Genomic DNA, 18,527 nt, shown 5'->3' on the forward strand with positions numbered 1-18,527 from the left:
TTTTGAATAACTTACAAAGATTAAGGTCATAATCGAACTAAAGAGAAATTGAATCAATATGTGTGGAGTATGCCGATTTTAGTCACATTATTGAAGTGCAGTACAGACATGTAAACACCTTAATTGAACTATTAATTTTCGCCTCGTTTTGCGACAGGATAGTCCACAAACGCACACACCTGCAGACAACTGCATCATGAAATGCGGAGGTTTTTTTTCTTCCATTCAGCATGTGATATGAACTTAAAACAACACTTCCAGCAGATCATAGTTGCATCCAGTATCTCGTTTGTCACAGAGAGCATGCATGAAATGATTCTGAATGAAAGTGAAAGTGCCAAACTGCAGTTAAAGTTGACAAATTGAAAATTAAACACCCGAAATGACATGAAAATCTGGAGGAAATGCGGATAGCGCGGTGACGCAATGATATTAATCGAATTATGTGCTATAACATGTGAAATGGGATCATGAAAATATCATTGAAATTAGATTTCAATGATCATAATTAGATTAAAGCAAATAATTTGATTACTGATGACCATGTAAACGTAGCCAAAGTCACTTAACGAATAATAAGACTCAGCAATGAGTGCCTCAAAGTGAGCTGTATATACAGAACGTGTGTGTGTAATCAGTACATGAGCAGCATCAGTTGTGTGTATGCAACCATTCAGGATCAGGAACCGGTTGTGTGTGTGTGTGTGTTGCATGACTGGGTCTTGTAGTCCATTTTCCAGCACATTTGTAGTCTTACGCGAGCGTGAATGTTTTCCAGCGATCTCTGGTGGTTAGATTGCTGGTGATCGTGACAGAGCCCCCCCTCTAAGTGTAATCAGTCAGGAGGTACATATTTTTGCAGTTTTTGTTTTCGTGAATCCACGAGATGCTGCTGTGTGTGCTTTTTCGTATCTCGAATGTCTCTTGAGAGCGCCGTTTGCGCCCGCGCTGTTCTCACGTAAACCCACCAGAGGCCGCTGTCAGCCGACCGTCTGTCTGAATGACTGAATGATTGACAGGCCGACTAGCCAATCGACTGACCCACCCTCCTCCTTCCCTAAACAAAACCAATTTTATCAGTTGACCCGCTCCCCACTTACTTCCCTAAACCCAACCGACGATTTACAAAAGCCGTCAGAAAAAGAAAAGCCCTGGTCTGACTTTTACCACGTTTTCGGATTTTCATCTCATTCTCAACCCTGTTGTTCACTCATTCATTTTTTTTTTTGGATTCTGTTTTTTGTCTTACGCGATTTCTGGAATCGTTCTTCCCCGGACTAGAACCCGGTCGCCGTCGTAGTGGTCAATTCCTCTCTGCGTCTCAAGTCCAACGGCGTACACGACAAGCTAACTGGACAAACTGGTTGCGGCGGGAAAGCCCTCCACATGGAGGTAAGCGGTCAGCCGGTAAGTGCTAAAAGGAACGGCGTCACACCGCCTTGCAGTGTTCGCTTAAAAAAAATTAAATGCAGCCATACGTACCTCAGGCTACATAATTCTTGGTCTACAGAAACATCCGCTGACTACATTTTCAGAATGAGCCTTGGTTGGAACTAGTCTAACTTCGTGTCTGTGAGTTTGTCTGCATGTCATCAGGGCTTCGTAGCCCAACAACAGACATGCGGAGCGTGTGTAAGGCTGGGGAAGGCTATGGAATGCCAACTTTCTTCCGTTTGGAAAATTACAGTTATAATAGTAGTTCTTATAAAAGATTTATACAGTATATCCAGCATGCAATGCTACTCATCATTACAGGTTACACTTCATTTATCTCCTGAACCAAACAGCAGATGGCAGGAGGTTATAAAACCTGATTTCTCCCCATGCACATGTGTGATTAGTAAAACATTGTGACAGTGGTTGTGTTTGCAGATGGAGTAATCACAGGCTCCCTATTGCTCCTGAAAGTCACCGAAGAGGAACAGAAGCATGAAACTAAAAAAAGAGAGAGAATAAAAAAGTGATTTGTTTTTTTTAACAGAAGGAACGGTTTAGCATGAGCAAATCCAGAAGGAGTGCATCGGGGGCTGAGTTTCTCTCCATTAGTCACCCTTCTCTCCTTCTCCGTCGGTCTCCTACTCGTTTTCTCTTCCCACAAATGTGTTTCTCTTCGGCTTGTCTTTGTGACGCGTGAGTTTTATCTTGCTGAAAAGTCAGAAGCGCTTGTGATGTGGTGTTGTTCTGCCGAACAGCGGGAGTGAGAGGAGCATGCTGGGATGGAGATTGAGAACACAGGGTCTCACCTCAGGGCACAGATATATAGCAATCCATAACCTTACTGAAGTCTGGAAGCACAACAGAGCAGAGGATTCATTAAAGACGATGAGAAGAAGAGGGATAAAGGAGAGAGGTCAAGGCAGAGTATGAATGACAGCGCTTTGGATCTTTTCTCTTTATTCGATCTATCAAATAGTTGCTTTCGTGCAATGCGTATGTGGGATGTGTCAGATAGAAAACTCCAAGAAATAGATGTAAATGTACATTATCAAAACAAAAAATATATATAGAGATAATTTAGGAGTAACGAAGGATGCTGGACAACGGGCGTGCAGATTTACATGCAGTTTATTTAAGAGAAGTCGTACAGGCAATGATCGAAAACAGGAACAAACGGGAAAATAAAGAATATCCAATATGTGCAATCAAAAATAATTGTTCTCAGAATTCGCAAGTCCTCATGTGCGTGAAATTCTGCAGTGCAAAATTGTGCATCGTGTACACTAGACAAACCTAAAGCATTTTCAACATATAGACCCTGCTTGTAATCACTGTAGTTCCACCCCAGCCTCTTATGCACATATGTATAATTTTTGGGACACCATTTTTAAAACTTTATCTGTTTTTTGGGGTATATCTATCTCCTCTTCCCCACTGATTGTAATTTTTGGGATATTGCCGATATCATATAATCTTACAAAGATACAATCTGATTGCTTAGTTTTTATTGTGCTCTTGGCCAAATGACTAATGTTGCTTAGGTGGAAGGATCAGAAACCTCCAACCCCAACACAGCGGATCCATGTTGTCCTCCTCTTCCTAAAGCTGAAAAAAGTTAGACTGTCTAGAGCAGGGATCACCAAACTTGTTCCTGGAGAGCGGGTGTCCTGCAGATTTATCTCCAACCCTAATCAAACACACCCGAACAAGCTAATCAAGGTCTTGCTAGGTATACTTAAAACACCCAGGCAGGCGTGTTGAGGCAAGTTGAAGCTAAACCCTGCAGGGCACCGGACCTCCAGGAACGAGATTGGTGACCCCTGGTCTAGAGGCTCATCTGACCAGGTTCAGCTAACCAATCTTATGTAAATAAAATTACTGTACAGTTTAAACTTTGCTAAATAACATTGAAATGTTGCATTATAATATATTGTTAAATTAAAATATTGTTGTTGTTTTATCCAACCTTATTTATTTGTATTTATTTCTAATTGTATTTTGACACTCCTGTTTTTTTAGCACAGTTTAAAGTTTTTTTTAGATATGATTGCAAACATTTATTGGTTATTTGATATTAAGCCTTTAATTGTCATTTAAAGGTTAAATAAGGTCCTCACTAGATTAGGTGACAAAACTGCATGAAGTTGAGGTAATAAAGCATTTATTAACATGCATAGTAACTGTTACTACTGTTTATGCCTGGATATATAAATGTTGATTTTAAAGAGCCCCTATTATGCATTAAAAAAGCTCATATTTTGGTTTTTGGGGTCTCCAACAACACTCTGGTATGCATGCAAGGTCAAAAAACACTTTCATTGTCTTATTACAACCTAATTATTTACCTAATTATCCCAACGACTCCCATATGATTCGTGCAGTGATTCATTTGTCCCCAAACCCCTCCATAGCACGATGCTACTCTGCGCTGATTGGTCCGATGATCCAGTCTTTTGTGATCGGTCGACTGCATTCAGCGCGAGACAAAGAGAAATGTCCAGCACGGCTTATCAACATAATTTGCAAGCTAGAGAAAACAAGGAGGCAACCATTTTCATCGCACTTAAGTTACTTACACTTGTGAAATGACTGAAGAAAATGGTCCGTAAACTGTATACTGTTAAGCTCTGATAAAGTCCCATACATCAGTAGTCTTTTCTGATCCTTCCTTTAACAAACGGCCGACGAATCCCCAACTGTAATCGTGTAGATTGCTGAAGCACTCGTCAGAAAAAATGTCAAGAACACAGGCTATAATGCTAAGGTTTTTTTTCCCAAAGATAATCTTCAACCACTGACTCTTCACAGCCTCATCTTTAGGTTGGGAAAATAACACTAACTTTCTCTCACACTTATGAGCATAGCGTATTCGCAACATGATTCAACTGGGATCTATTACAGTGTTTGTCTTCTCTTTTTTTCTTTCTACAGTGTTTGTGAGCAGGGCCGGGAGTTTAAAGTGTTTGTGAGCAGGGCCGGGAGTTTAAATTTTCCAACAAACACGCAAGATACAACACCAACACCACACACACTCACCTCTTTTTCTCAGCTCTCTGAGTCTGAGGTGTCCAAACTTGTGCTATCTAGCCATGCAACCACCTGTCCACTCGATCCCATTCCCTCTCATCTCTTGCAAGCCATCTCTCCTGCAGTCATACCAACACTGACTCACATAATTAACACATCTCTTGACTCTGGTTTATTCCCCACTACATTTAAGCAGGTTAGGGTAACCCCACTGCTAAAGAAACCCAACCTGGACCATACGCTACTTGAAAACTACAGACCAGTATCCCTGCTTCCATTCATGGCCAAGATTCTGGAGAAAGTAGTGTTCAATCAAGTCCTGGACTTTCTTACTCAAAACAATCTCATGGACAACAAGCAATCCGGCTTTAAGAAAGGCCACTCAACTGAGACTGCCCTGCTCTCGGTCGTGGAGGATCTCAGACTGGCTAAAGCAGACTCTAAATCATCAGTCCTCATTTTGCTGGACTTGTCAGCTGCTTTTGACACTGTCAACCACCAGATCCTGCTATCTACGCTTGAGTCACTGGGCGTTGCGGGCACTGTTATACAATGGTTTAGATCTTACCTCTCTGACAGGTCATTCAGGGTGTCTTGGAGGGGAGAGGTGTCCAACCTACAGCATCTAAACACTGGGGTACCTCAAGGCTCTGTTCTTGGGCCACTTCTCTTCTCCATCTACACATCATCTCTAGGACCAGTCATCCAGAGACATGGATTCTCCTACCACTGCTATGCTGATGACACCCAGCTATACCTCTCTTTTCATCCTGATGATCCCTCGGTTCCAGCTCGTATCTCAGCCTGCCTGTTGGATATTTCACACTGGATGAAAGATCATCATCTTCAGCTGAACCTCGCAAAAACGGAAATGCTTGTAGTTTCTGCCAACCCGACTCTACACCATAACTTTTCAATCCAGATGGATGGGGCAACCATTACTGCATCCAAAATGGTGAAAAGCCTTGGAGTAACGATTGATGACCAACTAAACTTCTCTGACCACATTTCTAGAACTGCTCGATCGTGCAGATTTGCACTCTATAACATCAGAAAGATCCGACCCTTCTTATCTGAACATGCAGCTCAACTCCTTGTTCAAGCTCTTGTTCTCTCCAAACTGGATTACTGCAACTCTCTACTAGCTGGGCTTCCAGCTAACTCTATCAAGCCTCTTCAGCTGCTCCAGAATGCAGCAGCACGAGTGGTCTTCAATGAACCTAAACGAGCACATGTCACTCCGCTGCTAGTCCGTTTGCACTGGCTGCCAGTTGCTGCTCGCATCAAATTCAAAACTCTGATGTTTGCCTACAAAGTGACTTCTGGCCTAGCACCTTCTTATCTGCACTCACTTCTGCAGATCTATGTGCCCTCCAGAAACTTGCGTTCTGTGAATGAACGTCGCCTCGTGGTTCCATCCCAAAGAGGGAAAAAATCACTTTCGCGAACGCTCACGCTCAATCTGCCCAGTTGGTGGAATGAACTCCCTAACTGCATCAGAACAGCAGAGTCACTCGCTATTTTCAAGAAACGACTAAAAACTCAACTATTTAGTCTCCACTTCACTTCCTAAGCTGCAATTGCCTCTTTGAATATCACACTAATTGTACAAAAAAAAAAAAAAAAAAAAAAAGAAAAAAAAAAAAAAAAAAAAAAAAAAAACTACTAACACTTCCCTTCTTAGACTTTACAGACCTGAAACTTGCCTTTAGTACTTATTCATTGTTGCTCTTAGTTGTGTAAATTGCTTCCTTGTCCTCATTTGTAAGTCGCTTTGGATAAAAGCGTCTGCTAAATGACTAAATGTAAAATGTAAATGTAAAGGTCTCCGCACACAACAAATGGGTGGGGCTTCAGTTCCGTATCGACGTCACACTGTCACTGCTAAAGACTCGTTACAGCGGCGATTCATTCAAACCACTAAAAATCGACTCTTTTATAGATGAATCAATAGTTTTGAACATGGCGCACTTTCAGATTTAAGCCTTAGCTGGATCTTTCACTTCACTCAGAGCTGTGTTACACACTGCATGGAAGGTCATTTTCAAAAAAGTGTATCAATCAATTGCTAACTCATTCTGAATTACTCTAAGCCGACAACTACAAATGGTTTGTAAATAATGCGTTACTGAATTTGGTAATGAAAAATTAATAAGTATTTCCCTGAGATGGGTTGCGGCTGGAAGGGCATCTGCTGCGTAAAAACTTGCTGGATAAGTTGGCGGTTCATTCCGCTGTGGCGACCCCGGATTAATAAAGGGACTAAGCCAACAAGAAAATGAATGAATGAATGAAAAATTAATAATATAATGTATGAAAGTACAATTATTAAGCACATTATAATTGTGCTTATAAGTCAAGAATACAGCGTTTGTAGCTATATTTATAAGCTGCTTAATAACTGATATTAATGTGGAGTTAATGCTTAACAAATAACTATTTGCTAATGTTTAATAGATGATTCTTAGTGTGTAGTTATTATAAAGTGTCACCACAGTTTTAAAACCTTGTCAAATTTGTTAAACTCATCCTTAATCACATTTGATGATGATTGATGATCGCAGCCAGCTCAACAGATCTTTTAATCCCAGTTGCTTTGCGCATGTCCTGTCTTTTTGAAATGATTATACGCATTACTATGGAGACATGTTAATGTGCAGCTGTTTATCAATTCGGTGGGCAGGGAAACTGCTATCCTACGTCACGTTGCGTTGGGCCTGGGAGGACATGGGAGGGATTCGGATCCTATTTTAACATCAGGAAGTTAAAATTTTTTTTTTTTTTTTTTATCACCCCAATCTAATTGTGGACACACTACCTACACACAGTTCTGTCCAAACAGCTTCCAATAGATGATTTTCATCATAGGTGCCCTTTAAAAATAGCATGTCTCACATCATTTAAGAGGAAATGCCATGCCACTGTTTGTTATACTACTGTCAGCACACAGACCCTTTTTTTAAAATACATTGTTACTTTATTTTGGCCACCATCAAAACATTTCTCTGTGTGAGCATCCTGATCAAAGTCAAAGTCAAAGTCAGCTTTATTGTCAATTCAGCCACATATACAAGACATATAGAGAATCGAAATTGCGTTACTCTCAGACCCAAGGTGCTTAACATTAATAGAAAAAATCTATAAAAAATAGTAGAGTTTAAGAAAAAGAAAATTTACAGTATATACATTGTACATAAAATGTGATCAACTCAAGACAACAACATTGGCTCAACCACTGGTGTAATTTTGGGCCAGTTATATATGTTCACTGACCCAAGACCCAAGGAGTGTTTGGGAAAACAGTTTGTTTCTATTTGATGATGTTAGTACTGCAGAAATAGCACTGTTAGAGCTTTAATATCAAGCTCCAGTGTGGCTGTGCTTCGCTTCACTTGATCTTTATACGTTCTTCATGTTCCTCTGACTGATATTAGAGCAAATGAAGTGGTGAGATGAAGCCTGCTCTTCTGTCTCCGGAGCCCACAGCAGAAGCCCTTGTTGTCTGTATCTCATATCTTATCCTGAGGTTGAACTCTACTCGGCAGAAAGCATCCACAGTGAACAGAACACACTTTGATGAATGTTCTAAGAGGTCTAGAGATCAAATCAATGTTTCAGCACTGCCGTTTTCTCAGTCTCTTTCATCCCTCTGTGTCTCCAGCTTCTACTTCTTCAATTCTGTTTATTTGTCTCCTCCTTTCCTGCTCGTCTCTTTGGTTTTTTTATGTACCGTTACCTTATTGTCTGTGTTTGTGTTGCATTAAAAACATGTTTCCTCTGCTTTATTTCTCAGGCCAGTAAGCTCGGCGTGTACAAAGCCTTTGTGGACAATTATAAATTGGCAGTGGGGATGGTGGAGAAATGCAGCCAAGCCAACATTCAGTTTCAGAAGATCTCTGAGGTGAGCTCATTTCTTACTATTCAACCCTACAGGTTCTGCTTATCAATTATTAATTCTCTAATAATGTGGAAAAAAATATTCGTAATTTTACGGTTAAATTGCAGAAATATAGCGTAAAATAATGGATATTAAATTACCGAAATTTCCTTCAATTTAAATTTCTGGTAAATTTCTGTAATTTAATGTCTGTTATTTAATTGTAAATTTCTTTAATTTAGCAGCCGTCATTTAACTTTTTTTGTTTTCGACACCCCAGCTGCCGGAAATAAACCATAAAATTACAGATTTTTTTTTTTTTACAGTGGATGTAGAGTGATATGTTAATTATATAATAGGGCTGGGCGGTAAATCGAGTTCTGGGAATATATCGATATTATTCCCCAGCGTGATGCAGTATCATCCAATGTCGTTCATATCGATATGGTTTGAGGCCACACGTGCACATTCTGCGTGAAGCAGACCACTTCGAGATAGCACATGAGCTCCACTTGTGCATGTGCAAATAAATGATTCACTCCGAGAGTCGTTCGAAAGATTTGTTCAAAATGAACGAATCGTTCAAGAACGACCCATCACTGACGTGGCATGGAGGAACATGCAGTTCTGTTGTGGTATCGAAATCTGACTCCCCTTCGCATGCACGCACGTCACGCAGCGCCTGCAGCTGTCACAGCGATTTATCAGAAACGTTTTATCGATCATTTCTTCCGCAATTGACAGCAAGAACGAACAAAAAAGCTGACAAGCAGCACCTGAATGTGTTCAAAAGAATTAAAAACACCAAAATGGGACCAATTTATACCGCATTTCGAAAGTGAAACCCCGTCATATTCACTGATTATAAGTTCAGTATTTATTACACGACGGTCTCTTCTTTACATTTATGTAATAAATCATTTAGCACACCAGTTAGATGAAAATTGTTCCCAGTAACTTACACTGGAATGACCCTTTTTACCTACCAACCGTTTAGCAGCAATGTCAGTGGGTTAGAAATAATTGAACATCTTAGCAACCTATATATAAACAACACTATTCCAAGCTTTCATAGTGATGTGACGGATTGTCACATTATATTCATTTTTGTTTCCAGAAAGAAGATACATATAGGATCTACATAATATCTCTGATATGTATATACAGTAAATACAGTACATCTTTTTCACACAAGATGCATGCACATGATCTGCTGTATATTTGTGTGCGCTTGTGTTAGTGTGTATTTATAGTGGGCATCTTCTCTGTTGACAGAATCTGAAAGTTAAAGGTCCTAAGGAATCCAAGGACTGCACTGCAACCGCCACAATGGAGGGTAAGAGCGTATCTGTTTATCTGCGATGAGTGTTTGCTACACGCATGAGTGATCCACGTTTGGGAGAATATAAATGCCTACTGTTAGAATGGGATTTATTGTATTGTTTGAGAGAATGGATGAGTGTGTATGTATGTATGAATGAGTGAGTGAGTGAGCGAGCGGTGTCTCTTTAAGAATGAGTTCAGCTCTGCATCTGTCTACTTGTGTATGCAGAGTCCACAACTCAACTGTGTGTGTAAGGAAGAGTGTGTGTGCTTGCTCATTCTGAGGGTTTGGAGAGCAGCAGTTCTCTCTCTCTCTCTCTCTCTCGCTCTCTCGTTCTGTCTTGGCGCTGTTTGTGAGGGACGGATAAAAAGGGGTGCAGAATGTGAAGGAAGTATTGAGAGAGCAGTTAGAGAAGACTGCAGGATCAGTGGAAGTTTGTCATGGAGGTGCTGCTGGTTCTCCGCTTGTGTTGTAACTGCACCTATGGTAATTGTATCACATTTTAATGCTTTGACATGCTGGAGGTTTGGATGACTCTCTCTTTTTTGGGGGGGTTTCAATTGCATGCATGGTTTCTGATTAGAAGAGATCATATACTATAGATCTTGGCTTTGCTGGAGAAATGAGTCTAATCTAATTTCAGCACAGCTTAATGTCTTTAATCGTGCATGTGCTTGAGATTTCAATCCATACTATTGAAAATCTAAGTTATTAAATATGATTCTTTATATTAAGGTTTATGTATTATGTAAAGAATCTTCAGGATTGGTGAAATCTTACCATTGTTCAAGAAATGGGTTCCTTTGTTAAATAACTAACAGGTTTTTTGGTCACATAACAATAAAGCTTCATAATATATTTGCTATCATGAACTGATTGAGAATAGTTCTTGTACAGCATTTATTAATCTTAGTTTAATATTTACCAATGCATTATTAACATCCAAATTCATGTTTGTTAACATTAGTTAACGCACCGCGAGTTAACATGAACTGACAGTGAACAACTGTATTTTCTTGAAATAACGTTAACTAACATATACTGTAATAAATGTATTGTTCAATGTTTGTTCATGTTAGTAAATGCATTAACTGACGTTAGCCCCTTTCACACAGCGATGTTGATAAATATCCAGAAAATTTCCGGATATAAAAAAAAACAGCTGTTCACACAGACAAGCACGTTTCAGAATTTTTTTTCGGAAAAGTAGTAGTAGTAGTAGTAGTAAAACTTTATTGTCCTTGACTGGTAATTTGTTATGGGCATCACCATATTGCTGCAGACATTCCATAAAAACAATAAATAAAAAAAACACAAAATATAGTAGTTGCAATAATTATAATGCTAATTAAGATAAACTCATGTTAAGGAGACCCACTGAAATTTAGAACAAGGGATCTCTTTGAACAGCTTAATAAAACTCCAAAAAGACATAAAAAATACAATCTCTGCTGTAAACAAGAGCAAACCTACAGGTATGTGTGTTTTTCATGTAAAAGAACTATCAATGTAAATGGCCAAGTACTTATAAGTCTCTGACGGGGTAATAGGTAGGCCCACACGGGATCTGTGCGCGCAGAATTCCGCAGATTTTCCCTAAGATTTCCGCAAATATTTAGCCCATCCATAATTCTGTTTATTCGCTTGCGTAAATGTGTGTAAATCTATATTTAGTAAGTTTTTAAAATAATTACAGTAATATTACTGACTAATATGAAAATATTCATCTGATTAACGTACAATGCATTTTGTAAAGTCACTTATTTTCTTTAAGTGCTGTTTACTGTAACTTCAGCAGCTTTGTGCACATGAACAAAAGTGTCAATCTGACCGATGGAGAAGGTTTTGACGTGGTTTTGAGGTGTTTCTTAAAAAAATTAGCTTTTACTTCTTGCATTTTTGTGCATTGGTGTGCATGATCACATTGCCGCCCTTTGGTTAGTCACAAGTAATCGTCGACAGAAAACGCAGGCTAAAAGCGCCCCAGTGTGAACGGGCCTTCAGGCGTTACTGTATTCTAATTACACTATTTGAGAACACAGTAATGTAACTGATTGCAATTTAAATTTGTGTCATTTGATTACAGTTACTAAAGTCAGTGTAATTGTGTTGCTTGCGTTACAAATGTCGATTTTCGAAAACAATATTTGCTTTTTATAATCATGTTTTCCGCTGCAACATCAGTTAATGAGCATTCGCTTTTAAATTGCTGGAGAACATGAGTTGAAATAGCTGCTGACAAGAGTGGCTGCTTCTTTAAGTGGAAATGCAGACTTTACTTTGATTTGAGTGTAAAAACAAAAGTATTACAGTGATCTGCAGACTATGTCTTTAAAGATATTTCCAATGCTTTTAACTCGACCAGCAAAATGTTCAAGCACTTGAACAGAAAGCATATAGGACAATACTTGTCGCCAAGGAGGACACCGGTGCCCAAAAACACAGCGGCCCAACTCAGGCTATATTAGATCTTTGTGCAGCATCGGGAGTGAAGGTACCTTCTGAAAGTCTGAAGAGAAGCGCAGCTGCTTATGGGGCTGTTCAAATATTGGGTCTTTTGTGCCCGCAAGTTTGTTATTACCAGTGGAGGGGTGTGGCTTGCGTTTTGGGCGAACTATCTCTTTAAATCTTTTAAATTCGTCAAGCTGCTGTGTTAAACCCATTGTAATTTTTTTGTGAATATTAAATTACTGAAAGAGCTGCAGTTTTTTGTGTTTTTTATATCTTTTATAAGTTTTAAAACTTACTTTATATTAAACTAATGAATCATGTAGTCAAATTACAATTTTCCAGTAGGGCTGCTCGATTTTGGAAAAAATCATAATCACGATTATTTTGGTCATAATTGTAATCACGATTATTCAAAACGATTATCAGTTGTAGTCAAAATTATTAGCGCTCCTGAGAATTTAGTTTTTTTAAATAACTATTTCCCAAAGTATGTTAAACAGAGCAAGGAATATTAACAGTATTTCCTCTAATATATTTTATCTTCTGGAGAAAGTCTTATTTGTTTTATTTTAGCTAGAATAAAAGCAGGTTTAAATATTTTGAAACCCATTTTAAGGTCAATATTATTAGCCCCCTTATTTTTTGATTGTCTGCAGAAGAATCTACTGTTATACTTTGACTTGCCTAATTACTCTTAATTAAGCCTTTGCAATTTGCAATTTAATCTGAATGCTTGTATTTTGAAAAACATCTAGTAAAATGTTATGTACTGTCATCATAGCAAAGATAAAACAAATCAGTAATTAGACATGATATATCAAAACTATTATGTTCAGAAATAAGTAAAAAAAAAAAAAAAAAACTTTTTCCAATAAACAGAAATTTGAGGAAAAGGGTTGCTAATATTCTGGAGGGCTAATAATTCTGACTTCAACTGTATATATAGTTATTTTCCACCCTGCAAAAAAAAAGAGAAATAAATACAACAGAATATAAAAATATAAAACAAACTGTGATTTTAAGCATCTTCACTGTAAGAAAAACACTTTAGCTACAAAAATCATTCAGTCTAGAGCAGTGAGGGATTTTCTCGTTTTTTGATTAATGATTAAACAGGCGGCAGCATTTCGCACTTTCACTTTAATGGTTTCTCTTTCGCGTGTCTTTTGATTCTCAACTCGTTTGTTTATTACGCAAATGAGGGTTAATATGAATAATCACTAATCACCGCGTTTTGACACCTATTTGACATTAAAGCGCTCATGTTAAGATTACTTTAGATGTCTGCGCTCCTCTGCTCATCTCAGTGTGTGAATGAGACCGAATGCTGACCGCGTGCTTATGCGTGTGCGCTTGTTGCACACACACATAAGCACGCGGTCTTTCGCGCTTTTGGTATATGATGCAATAATCGTTTATCTCGATTAATGGTTTTTCATAATCTTTAGAAGCCATAATCGAAATCGGGTTTTCGATTAATTGCACAGCCCTATTTTCCAGAAGTAATCACTTGTAATCTATTACTTTTTTGAAAGTAACTTACCCAACACTATTGACGATACACATTGTGTGCACTGACCACAATTTAGCTACCGTCATTGTGAAATAATTTAAATTCAGCAGTCATTTAGAAGCCACAATTGGATTGGCACTTGATTTCCAAATGCAATCAATGTGTAAATGTAGTTAAGCTCCTCATATCGTGTAGCGTGCCCTATAAGCACGCATGGAATATAGATGAAGTGTGTTGACTTTTATTAGGTTGTTTTATGGATGCATGTCATCGTCTGTTTTGTTTGTTCCTCTTTCCACCCCCAAGGTGACTGAAGGATTATCCCCCATAATGCACCAGCTGCGAGTGATAGTTGATGGGCAGATAAAGGTAGACTTTGAAGTGCAAGTAGCGGAGAGGAATAACAGTTTAGAAGGATTGATCTGAATTCTCCTGTGCACTTTCCCTCTCCTGCAATCAGATTTTAAGCACCCAGTTTATAGACATTCAGATGTAATCAGCCACCCTTAAGGAGTTCTGTCAAAACTGGGTCAGATTTTAAAGGGGTGAAAAAGTGAGGAAATGAAACCCTGGAGAATAATGTGACCGTTACTAGCAGGTACATGCAGTGGCATCTGCAAAGAATCATGATGTGAAATAATGTTACATACATGACCATTTCAATGTGGTGATGCCATTGGCCCATGAATGTTTCCTGCTTGTTGTCAAACTATTTTAATGATAGTAACAAGAGGCGATTCAATCATATCTCAATATTAAAACAGCAGTCATAATATTATTTATTAATATGTGGACCTTTTAGGACTCACGTCAGCTATGGAAATAAAAATGTAGAACAGAAAATCCTTTAGGACCAATATTATTGTTTACATCGCTCAAAATGCTCTACACCATGCATGTATTTATGTATTTAGTTTGTATTTTATAAATATCTTTCCTTTTTTATTTCTTTTTTTACTTTTTATTTTGCTGTTTATTATCATACAGTTCTTCATCTCTTTTTTATTTCATTATGTGTGAAATCTCATATTTTTTAGTATTTCACTGTTTTGTTATTAGTTTCATTTTGGTTTTTCATTGTTTGTATTTGGCTTTGGCTTTTATGTTTGTATTTTATCGTTTAGTCTTATTTTTGTTTAATTTTGCTTTGCTTTTTTTTGCATTTTATTTGCTTTTGTTTTAATTTGATTTACTTTGTTTTTCTGGTAGTTTTGCGTTATTGTTATTATTTTTTTATTTTTTTTTATTTTTTGTTTAATATATACATTTATATAAATTGTTCGGGGTGAGTTTTTTTATGTTTTTTTAAAGAAAATAATTCTGTTTATCAAGGCGGCATTTATTAAATGTAAAAAAATTGTTCAATTGTTAAATATTTATTAAAATTTTAAATAACTGCTTTCTTATTAAATGTGGCTTCAAATAAAATTATATACTCCTATCATTATTGCTTTTATTCCTATTACCATTAATAATAATAATAATAATAATAATAATAATAATAATAATAATAAAAATAGAGTTGTTTCTGAAGGATCATGTGACTGAAGACTAGAGTAATAAAGCTGAAAATTCATCATTAAAATCACTCTGAAATGATTCAGTTAAATGATAAACCAGTTTTGAACAGTTATTTTATAGTGCAATAACATCTCACAATTTAACAATTTGTTCTGTATTTTTGATTAAATAAATGCAGCCTTGGTGAGCAGGAGAAGCTTATTTTAAAACTTTTTAAAATCCTACTGACCCCAAATCTTTGACCGATTGCGTATATATTGTTTTCATATTTCCATCCAATTATTTCAGAATTTATTCCAAAAAAATTAGTATTATTTTGAGGGAGGAACTTTTTAAGAGCATGTATTAAAGGGATAGTTCACCCCAAAATGAAAATCCGGCCTCCTTCACTTGTTTCAAACCTGTTCGGGTTTCTTCTGTTAAACACAAAAGAAGACATTTTGAAAAATGTTGAAAACCAGTAGCCATTGACGTCCATAGTATTTTCTTTTTCTACTGTTGGTTTTAATGTTTCTAACATTTTTTGTTCTTTTGTGTTTACCAAAAAAGAGTTATTAAAACAGGTTTGGAACGAGTGAAGGGTGAATGAATAAATAAATAAACAAATATAGTTCTTTCGACTGTACAATACTGTTAAATAAAGTATGTTAAGGTTAAACTGGTTTCTACTAAAGTTACATTTTAAAGTCAGTCCCACTGGATGAGAGAATAAGCTAAATTGAGGAAATGTATTAAGTTTGCTTATAATTTAACATTTTACTACTGATTTCTTTCACAGTTTAGAAAATAACAGGTTTTCATATTTTGTGATTTGTGTTTTTAGTATTTTTCCCCCAATTTATTTATGCTTTTGATTTACATTATGGGACATTTTAATTTTGAAAAGTTTTGTTGTTTAAAGTAATATCATGGTGTTGTATATTACTGTATGTCACAAAAACCCGGTAATAAACTGCCAGTAAGGGCGACATGATGGCTCAGTGGTTAGAACTGTTGCCTCACAGCAAGAAGGTCGCTGATTCAAGTCCCAGCTGGGTCAGTTGGCATTTCTGTGTGGAGTTTGCATGTTCCCCCCGTGTTGGCGTGGGTTTCCTCCAGGTGCCCCGGTTTCCCCCACAGTCCAAAGACATGCGCTAAAGGTGAATTGAATAAGCTAGATTGGCTGTAGTGTATGTGTGTGAATGAGTTTGTATGGATGTTTCCCAGTACTGGGTTGCAGCTGGAAAGACATCCACTGTGTAAAACATATGCTGGATAAGTTGGCGGTTCATTCCACTGTGGTGACCCCTGATGAATAAAGGGACTAAGCTAAATGAAAATGAATGAATGAAACTTATGCCTTATTTCTCTATATATTATTTCTTATACATTATATTATTTCACAATATTATAACGTGAATAAGTCACTTTGTTAAACTGTGGAGTTGAATTTTCAACATCAAAAGTGGACAGAGCAGAAATCAACATCCCATAATGCAATTCACAACTGTAAATAAATGGAAAACACAAACTACTGAAACTGTTAATTAACTTTTTTTTTTTTTTTACAGTATAATTATACAACAGAATACAACCAGATCTTATATTTTCTTGGTCAGGCCCTACGTTATGTAATCTTTTTTTATTAATAAAGCAAAATAACTGACTAATAATTGTTTTGCGCAAGTGTGACTCAAATGGTATCAGCCCACAAGTTTTTTCTGTGTGCTTAACGTTTGTTTTTCCCTTCTACAGTAGAGCTAAAGCAATATTATTAGACTCAATATTATAACAGTGACATTTAAATGAAATATCTCTCAATGACACTCATCTTGCAGTGATTTGTGATCATCTACTCGTGGGTGGTTTGAGGAAATATGGAAAAGAGGAAGTTTTTCAGAGTTAAAAGTTTGATGTCTGACTCCGAAGCTAATCAGAAAATCTTTTCAGTTCCTTTATTTATGACCATTACGGCTGGATTGTTTATGTTATACTTTAAACTGAAGCAAAACACAAGAGGTACTTGTAATAATACAGCAGGCAGTTATAGACAGAGACCAATTGAGACAATTTTTATGATTCATACCAGTCACAACCTTAACATCAGACTCACTACACACACACACACACACACACACACACACACACACACACAAATATACACTTGTTGATCATATGGAAAAGTGGCAAAGAGTCATCTGTTGCTACATCCCAATCATCACAAATACTGCCGAAGACCTATTGGAACCCACGTGGACTCAAGTTTCTTAGAGAAATCAGTCAAGTTTGGTGAAGGAAAAATCAAGGTTTGGGGTTACATTCATTATGGGGGCATGCAAGAGATCTGCAGAGTGGATGGCGAGATCTACAGCTTGAAGTAAAGAGATTTGTGCTGCCCATTACATTACAAACCACAGGAGAGGGCAGATTCTTCAGCAGGATAGCACTCCAAGCCTCCACATCAACGTTTCTGAAAGCAAAGAAGGTCAAGGTGCCCCAGGATTGGCCAGCCCAGTCACCAGATATGAACATTATTGAGCATGTCTGGGGTAGGATGGAGGCATTGAAGATGAATCCAAAGAATCTTGATGAACTCTGGGAGTCCTGCAGGAACGCTTCCTTTGCCATTGATGACTTTATTAATAAGTGATTTGAGTCATTGCAGAGATGTATGGATGCAGTCCTCCAAGCTCATGGGAGTCATACACAATATTCATTCTTTTTTCACTGCAACATGACTTTATATTTTCTACTGTACATTGTTTCTGTTAAGTGACAAGACTTTTGTCTAAACAAAGTCAGAGCTTACTGTCCTAATTAAATATTAAAAATCAAGGGATGATCATATTTTGATTTGGTAAAACACAAACTACTGAAACTTTTAATTAACTTTTTTTTATTTTTTACAGTATAATTATACAACAGAATGCAACCAGAGATCTTATATTTTCTTGGTCAGGCCCTACGTTATGTAATCTTTTTTTATTTATAAAGCAAAATAACTGACTAATAATTGTTTTGCGCAAGTGTGACTCAAATGGTATCAGCCCACAAGTGTTTTGTGTGTGCTTAACGTTTGTTTTTCCCTTCTACAGTAGAGCTAAAGCAATATTATTAGACTCAATATTATAACAGTGACATTTAAATAAAATATCTCTCATATATCTCTCATATCTCTCATAAAATAAGCACAATCTAGAGGCCTTTGCCTTTCATATAAGCCACTTCTGATGCCAAATGATCAACTAGAAATCAAGTTATTATTTGATGTTCCTAAAACTTGGATAGGCGACAAGACTTTTGTCAGGTAGTGTACTGTACATCTATGGGCATTTAGTCTATAGTCACACCATCAACTTCTGCTCCGTTTACCTCATATTGTTCTGTTTAATATTAAC

General features: G+C 37.3%; 1 protein-coding gene and 1 long non-coding RNA gene across 11 annotated transcripts in view; both read left to right on the plus strand.

Annotated features, from left to right (window-relative positions):
* Nucleotides 1–18,527, plus strand: part of abr (ABR activator of RhoGEF and GTPase) — a 338,299-nt gene that overhangs the window by 167,714 nt on the left and 152,058 nt on the right. For 9 of the 10 annotated variants that reach the window (XR_015490409.1, XR_015490412.1, XR_015490411.1 and 6 more), the window contains 2 exon segments: nucleotides 8,258–8,365; nucleotides 9,617–9,677. Coding sequence is in view for 7 of the 10 variants with exons in the window: in NM_001368694.1 (NP_001355623.1) it covers nucleotides 8,258–8,365; nucleotides 9,617–9,677 (169 nt within the window). In the remaining 3 variants the exon portion in view is untranslated. 10 annotated transcript variants of the gene reach the window in all.
* Nucleotides 1,550–8,056, plus strand: LOC147844470 (uncharacterized). The gene is made up of 3 exons (XR_015492111.1): nucleotides 1,550–3,707; nucleotides 3,921–4,402; nucleotides 6,289–8,056. It is a non-coding gene; the product is annotated as an uncharacterized LOC147844470 (long non-coding RNA).

This window comes from Danio rerio, chromosome 5 (genome assembly GCF_052040795.2).
Source record: "Danio rerio strain M-AB ecotype USA chromosome 5, GRCz13ab, whole genome shotgun sequence".
NCBI classification, from domain to species: domain Eukaryota; kingdom Metazoa; phylum Chordata; class Actinopteri; order Cypriniformes; family Danionidae; genus Danio; species Danio rerio.